The sequence below is a fragment of the Gopherus evgoodei genome, chromosome 11, assembly GCF_007399415.2.
Source record: "Gopherus evgoodei ecotype Sinaloan lineage chromosome 11, rGopEvg1_v1.p, whole genome shotgun sequence".
Taxonomy (NCBI): domain Eukaryota; kingdom Metazoa; phylum Chordata; order Testudines; family Testudinidae; genus Gopherus; species Gopherus evgoodei.
In genome coordinates, this window is record NC_044332.1 from 48,610,847 (window position 1) to 48,618,208 (window position 7,362).

The following is a 7,362-nucleotide window of genomic DNA, read 5'->3' on the forward strand; positions in this document are numbered from 1 at the left end:
CCTTGGGGAAGGCCACATCCAGCAGACGTGGTCTCTGCCAGTAGCTCAGGCCATTTTCACATAAGAACAGAGCGCTCCAACAGAAGATTATCTTCATGGAGGCGGCTCTCGGATCTTCTCAGGATCCACACCACAAGTCACCTGACAGACGTGAGTTTTCTCCACATCCCTCTACATCTAAAGGCTGTGGGTCAAAGAAGCAAGCTGCTGACCCTTCCCACACATCAAAGAAGAAGGCAGGAAGCCCCCATAGTGAGCCCTGAGATAGCTGTAACCAATCCCCATCATGCTCGGTATCTTCGGTATGGTCAGCACTGAGACCTTCTCAGTCTGGTACCCACGGCTCACAGAAACGACAGCAGCTGGTACCATTAACATGCCCATGGACCTAATGGGTACAGGCACTGAGTCATCGGCACTGAGGGACAGGACTAGGCACTCTCAGTACACGAGTATATATCAGTACCATCATCAACACCGCATCTGGCACTGGAGTGACCAGTACGGGCAAGATCCCCGTCTCCCCCAGTACTGTCTTTGGTACTGGTGGAATTCCACCATTCCAGAAACCTCCTTGTTAGTATTGGGACCTCTACACCGTGCCTCCGCCTAGCATGGGAATTATCTCCGCTGCCATGCCATGCTCCCCCGCTCTTTAGTGAAGGGTCAGACAGTGAGCCAGAGGAGAAGGCGTCACAGTATTTCTCTCAGGCTCTGTATGGTTCCCAACATCAGCAGGGCTCTAGAGTAAACCCTCAGATGGCCCCTCCATCACCATCTTGGAATGGCCATCCATGGGCACCACCACTGGGCTCTATGCCATCTCCACCCCAGTGGCCATATTAGGACCCTTGGGCAGCATATCACCAGCATGCCTCTCAAGCTTTGAGCATCACCTGAGAATCCTTGAGGCACATCCCCTCAGCGCAACATCTGCAGCTTCAGCATCTCCAAAAGACATCATGGAGGAACACGGAGGCGGTGCCCTGTATAGAGTACGCACATCCCAATATCTGGCTCAATGCCCATACAAACCTCAGAGAAAGAAAAGTTAATTTTCTAGGCATAAACCATTTGGGTCACAATCTTCCTATTCCCAGCTGTCTACATCCAAATACCAATTTTGAAAGGCTAGTTGCGGTGTCAATAGATCATGCCCCCCAACTACTATAGCCGACCAATGCTTTTATACCTATTGGGCTACCAATTAGTATCATTTTGCAGTGCCTAGGAACACGTAACATTGGACAAATGGGTCTTAGAGATCGTTCCCACTGGGTACTCCATCCATTTTACCTCCCACCCCCTCCACAGCACCCTTCCCCATCCATCTTTGGGGACCCTTCTCACTAGAGTTCGTTACTACAAAAGATCAATCGCCTCCTCCTGTTAGGAGCCATAGAACTGGTACCTCCACATCTATGAAGCAAAGGGTTCTATTCTCAGTCTTTCCTAATACCCAAGAGGAAGGGAGGCTGGAGACCCTTACTAGACCTCAGAGCTCTCAACAAGTTTGTCAAAGCTCAGAAATTCAAGATGTCACTCTAGCAACAGTCATTCCAGCGTCAGAACAGGGAGACTGGTTTTCGGCCATCGATCTTCTGGACTCCTACTTTCATATCTCTCAGACGATTTCTCAGATTCACTCTAGGGCAAAACCACTTACCAATATACAGTGGTCCCCTTTGGACTATCATCAGCCATGAGAGTATTTTTCAAGGTTCTCTCAGTAGTATTCATGCACTTACACTCCCAAGGGATCATGATTTACCTTTATCTGGACGTTTGTCTCCTCAGAGCCCCATCTTTCCTAGAGACTCTCACCAAATACAGTATGCCTGTTTACAGAATTGGGTCTACAGATCAACGCTGAGAAGTCAATCCTCATTCCAATACTGTGCCTGGAATTCATAGGCACAGACTGTGATTCGCTACAGGCCAGAGCTCTGCTACCTCAACACAGATTTCTCTCCTTGGTCACGCTCATAGAGACGTACAAAGAAGCCCACAAATATTAGACACTGCCTCCAACTCTTGGAGCATATGGCAGCGAGCACAGCGGTAATATCACATGCCAGGCTTCACATGTGATGCCTTCAGATGGGGTTCAGCTCAGCTCTAACAGGGACAGGTTAGAGAAACCCTAGTCACTACTCTCCAGGATCAAAAACTCCTTAAACTGGTGGAAAGACCCAGCTTACGTTTGCAGATGGATTCCCTTCTCGCAACCTTACTCTTCAGTTCTTCCCTCCACTGATGTATTGCTCATAGGATGGGGTGCACATCTAAATTACGTCAACACATAAGGCAATTGGTCACCCATGGAGATCTCCCTTCACATCAATCTCGAGGTCAGAGAGGTTAGGAACGCCTGCACCCACTTCCTGCCATTGATCAAAGGATCACACCCAAGAGTTCTAACAGACAACGTAGCCTGCATACACGACATAAATCGACAAGGGGGGGCCAAGTCTGATGAGACTATGAACTGGTTTATCTCTCATGATGTCACACTGTCAGCAGCCTATCTTCTGGGCACACAGCATTCCACAGTGGACAGCCTGTCACAAATTCCCACATGACCACAAGTGGGAGCTAGACCTAGTAATATTTCACAATCTATTCAGGCAGTGGAGGGTGCTGACCACAGACTTGTTCGCCACTTAGCTGAATAAAAAATGTCCATGCTGCTGCTCCAGGGCGGGAATAGGAAAACACACCTTGGGCGATGCTGTCCTCCTGCCCTGGGATGGGGTCTTCCTTTACACCTTTCCTCCTTTTCCCCTACTATTGAAGGTCCTGCTGAAAATAAAAAGAGATGGCGCAGATGTCATTCTGATCGTTCCTACTTGGCTGAGACAGTTCGCAATGTACCTGCTGATCTCTCTCCCAGTCACTCCGAACCTTCTCTCCCAGGACAGAGGATGTAACCTGCATCCCAACTAGGGGGTTCTCCACTTCAAGGCATGGCTCTTTCTTAGTTCAAACACCTAGAAAGCCCCTGTTGAAAGAGGTGCAAGAGGTATTATTACACAGTAGAAAGTTCTCGACACAACGTACCTACCTGCAAAAATGGTCCAGGTTTTGGATTTGGTGTGCTTCCCAGCAAATCTCCCTGACATCCTTGGCTCTTCCATGTACTTTAGACTGCACTAAAAAAAAATTGGGGCTTTCTCTGAGTTTTCTCAGAGTCCATCTAGTGGCTGTAATAGCCTTCCATCAACCAGTAGAGCAGGCCTGCACAACATATGGCCTGCGGGCTGCATGCAGCCCGCGAAGGCTAACTGTGTGGCCCGCGGGGGGGATTCTAAATCCCGCGCACACGGCGCACTGCGGGCAGCCCAGAGCCCTTTGAATCCTGGCCGCTGCTGGGATTTAAAGGGCTCTGGGCTCCCCACAGCTGGGATTTAAAGGGCTCTGGGCTCCCCGCAGCTGCAGGCAGCCCAGAGCCCTTTGAATCCCGGCTGCGGCTGGGATTTAAAGGGCTCTGGGCTCCCCGCAGCTGCAGGCAGCCCAGAGCCCTTTGAATCCTGGCCGCGGGCTGGGGCTGGGATTTAAAGGGCTCAGGGCTCCCCGGGGCTGCCGGCAGCCCAGAGCCTTTAGAATCCCGGCCCCGGCTGGGATTTAAAGGGCTCAGAGCTCCCCACGGCGACAGGCAGCCCAGAGCCCTTTGAATCTCACCTTGGCTCCGGCAGCTGGGCTGGGGCTGGGATTTAAAGGGTTCGGGCTCCCCTCAGCGGCAGGAGCTCTAGGCCCTTTGAATCCCTGCCCCAGCCCTGCAAAGCTCTGATTCCCCCAGCTGCCAGAGCCCCGGACCCTTTAATTTGCCCCTTTAATTTGCCTCTTCAGCTGGGAGCCCCTGGTTGATTTAAAATAAAGTATCACCTCTCCACCCCCAACCTTCCTTTTTGGCCCACAGCTGTTTTGGTGGGGCGGCACTGGGGAAGGAGGATTTGTTTCTGCGGGGCTGGGCGGCGCTGGGGCAGGATGTTTCCGTGGGGTCGGGAGGTGCTGGGCAGGGGTGTTTTCTGTGGGGCCGGGGGATTTCGGCCCTCAGCTGTTTTCTTTGGAGTAATGTGGCCCTCGCCGCTTTACAAGTTGTGCAGGCCTGCAGTAGAGGGATGCTTGGTGCTGTCACACCCAACAAGTGAAAGGTTCCTCTAGGGTATAGTAAACTTCTTCCCACAAACTCAACTTCCTGCTTCCACATGGGACCTAAACCTGGTACTGAAAGGATTGACTAGGCCTCCCTTCAAACCCATGGCCACTTGTTCGCTTATGTACCTCAGGCCTTCCTGATAGCGATCACCTCTGCTAGGAGAATAGGAGAAATAGTGGCTCTGATGGCACATCCCTCATACATAGTATTCTTTTCAGACAAGCTTACTCTCAGGCCACATCTGAAATTCATTTGCAAAGTAACTTCCCCATTTCACATGAACCAGTTAATTCATCTTCCAACCTTCTACCCCAAGCCTCACTGAGACAACAGGGAGGTTATATTGCACACACTAGATGTCAGGAGAGCCCTAGCCTTCTACCTGGACAGGATGAAGAGTTTCAGGAAGTCTTCCTAGCTTTTCCTCTTCATTGTGGAAAGAGCCACAGGCTCAGCAGTATCAGCCCAAAGAGCTCCAAGTGAGCTCAAACTGTATCAGACACCGTTACCAAGTTTGCAATATGACCCATTCGGATACTATTCATACACTTCACAAGCTCTATGTCATCCATTGTCTTTTTCAAGAATGTCTCCATCTCAGAGATCTGTAGAGCGGCGACATGAGTGTCAGTCCACATCTTTGCAGAACATTAAGCGATCACTGGGTACTCCGCCAAACTCTGGGACCCTTCCATCCTGCAGCTTGAGGTCCAGCTTGGCTGGCACAAGCCAGCTGCGGATTTTTCTTTGATATGGAGACATACACATATGGGTCCATATGCTGTACAGATTGCTGTCACAAGAAAAGTTAAGGGAACTCTTTAGTCCATTTAAAAGTCAGTGATGCAGCCAAATAAGGGAGGAGTAAAATGGGAATAATTCCTTATTATTTTAACTAGAAAACTATTGAGGGAAGAGTGTTGGTTGAAAATTGGTATTGGTTCTAATATAGACTTGGAATTCTCCCTCCTAGACTGTACTTTCTGCAAACATCAAAAACAAAAATAGAAATTATCTTCTTTGCTGTAAAGACTATTTTCCTGGAATTAGTTCATATTAGAACTAGAAATGTTAAAATTATAACTGAGATGTACAGTATATACTGAGGATTTCATGGTCACCTGTACATTAATTTGTATTTTTACGTTCCCTTCTGATGTATGTAGGTTTTATTTTTTTCCCTGGGATTCTGTGTTCCAAAAAAACCTTACCCTCTCTGTTCTTTCAGGTACCCTAATCTTGAAGCATTTTCTCTAGACATCAGGCTTGTTTTTGACAACTGTGAAACCTTTAATGAAGATGATTCTGACATAGGCAGGGCTGGCCACAACATGAGGAAATATTTTGAAAAGAAATGGACAGAGATTTTCAAAGTGAGCTGAATTTATCAGAACTCAGTTTTTTCCTTAAACAAGGACAAATGAGACCAGCAATGTGAACTGTATTTACATAAAAAGTGCAAGGCACACGCATAACTAATGACTGCTTTTTTTTTTTCCTTAAAGAGAAGTATCGCAGAAGAGTGATACTAATTCTAAAGGCTTCACTCCTACAGCAGCCATGGCCCTTGGTTATTGGTTTGTGTGTTTTATCAAACTAATTTAGGTAGAACAGGGAAGCACACCCAAAGAATTTCAAAGAAAGGGGTGTTATAGTGCAATAGCAATTTAAAATATATCAAAACGCACTGAATATTCAACCACCAGAGCTCTGCTTGGGGAAATGGTTCTCTTTTCCCCTTTCAATAAATATCTATTTTTCCTTTTTTTACTTTGTAGTTTATTTTTTAGTGAATGTATTTAATTTTATGAATTATTTATGATTAAACAGCATCCAGAATCTTCGTTTTCTGTGAAAAGGAAGAATTAGAAAAATTGCTTTAAATCTTGAAAATACAACAAGGAATGTTTTAAAATATAAAACAAAGCCAAGTAAAACTGTTTACACTGTTGTGCTATAAAAGCACTAAAAGTTAAAACTTTACTGTAGAGTTACAAGTACATTTATATATATATATGTTGCTGCATCACTTGTGTAGTAAAATTGTATTTGAAGACAGTGAAGAAAATTTGAGACATATGTATATACTGTTCATTACTGTTTATATTACGTCTTGTTTTAAATATGTATGATGTGTACATATTATTTGCAGACATTATTGTTTATGCCTTAGAAGGACTGTAGCATTTTATTTTAGTCTTAAGGTAATTGTAGCTATACGGCTTGTACAGTAATTATCCTCTACCAACACTGTGGAGTCTCCTTAATCTTGGTAGTGCCTGCCTTTAAAACAGGGTGTAGGGGATATTAGTTTTCCATTTTTCTATTTTGTTATATAATTTCAAGCCACCAGGGCCTCAGATTTAAGTATAATCATTTGTATCCATGTGAAATAAAATTGTGACAATTTCTTACGCACACAGTATTTTTTCATAGAAACATTTCCCTCCATTTGCCTTGCCACAGAAATAACAAAAAACATTTGTAACCACTGTGTTTTATCTACTGTGTGTTGTGGTGGCCTGTTGGAGGCAAATAGATCAGAAATTTTTTTTTTTGTACGTATGTAAGAGTACTTGAAGCTTTATTTAAAACAAAAACGTTGTGGAAAAGGTAGCATTCTTTTTTCTTTTTATAGGAGTGTTATTTTTCACTAATATGTGTGGCACGGATACAATAAAAGACTGTTTTGCAAACCAGTTTTTCTTGGTTATTTAGTACTCAAGATATATGTACAAAAGAAATATTGAAAAATGGGGATAATAATCTTACCCATCTACCTCTTAGAAGTATTAAGATTGATTGATTAATGTTTGTATATTTATATATTAAAATGTTTTATATGTTATACTGATAAAAACTGTGTGTGTAAATACATATTTACACACACAGTTTTTATCTCACTATCTGTGTATGACAGGTAGGTATTATTATTACATATGTTTTATTACAAGTTGGAAAGGCATGTCTTTCTGCTTAAATTTAGTTCTGATTCATACTTGTTCTATAAATCAGATCAAATATTTGTTTTTCAAAAAGTTAGTGGAAAAATAATTCAGTTGTATTTAGCTGTGCTAGGACCCAAACATGAAATAAAACTCAATTTTTTGGGGGTAAGGAGAGAAAACAAATATGACAAGGCACTACAGAAAAGCTACGCTTTAATTTAACTATCTAAAATCTGTTTCATTGATTCATCAGTC

The 7,362-nt window shown here is 44.4% G+C and overlaps 1 protein-coding gene across 13 annotated transcripts in view; it reads left to right on the top strand.

Annotated features, from left to right (window-relative positions):
- The window catches only part of BAZ2B (bromodomain adjacent to zinc finger domain 2B), a 272,845-nt gene extending 265,903 nt beyond the window's left edge, over positions 1-6,942 (top strand). For 11 of the 13 annotated variants that reach the window (XM_030580012.1, XM_030580010.1, XM_030580011.1 and 8 more), the window contains one exon: positions 5,388-6,942. In XM_030580012.1, the coding sequence (XP_030435872.1) occupies positions 5,388-5,541 (154 nt within the window). In that variant the 3' untranslated portion in view covers positions 5,542-6,942. The remainder of the gene's footprint in view (positions 1-5,387) is intronic. The other 2 variants (XM_030580017.1, XM_030580024.1) reach the window with 1 other exon arrangement.
- The last annotated feature ends 420 nt before the right edge of the window (positions 6,943-7,362 follow it).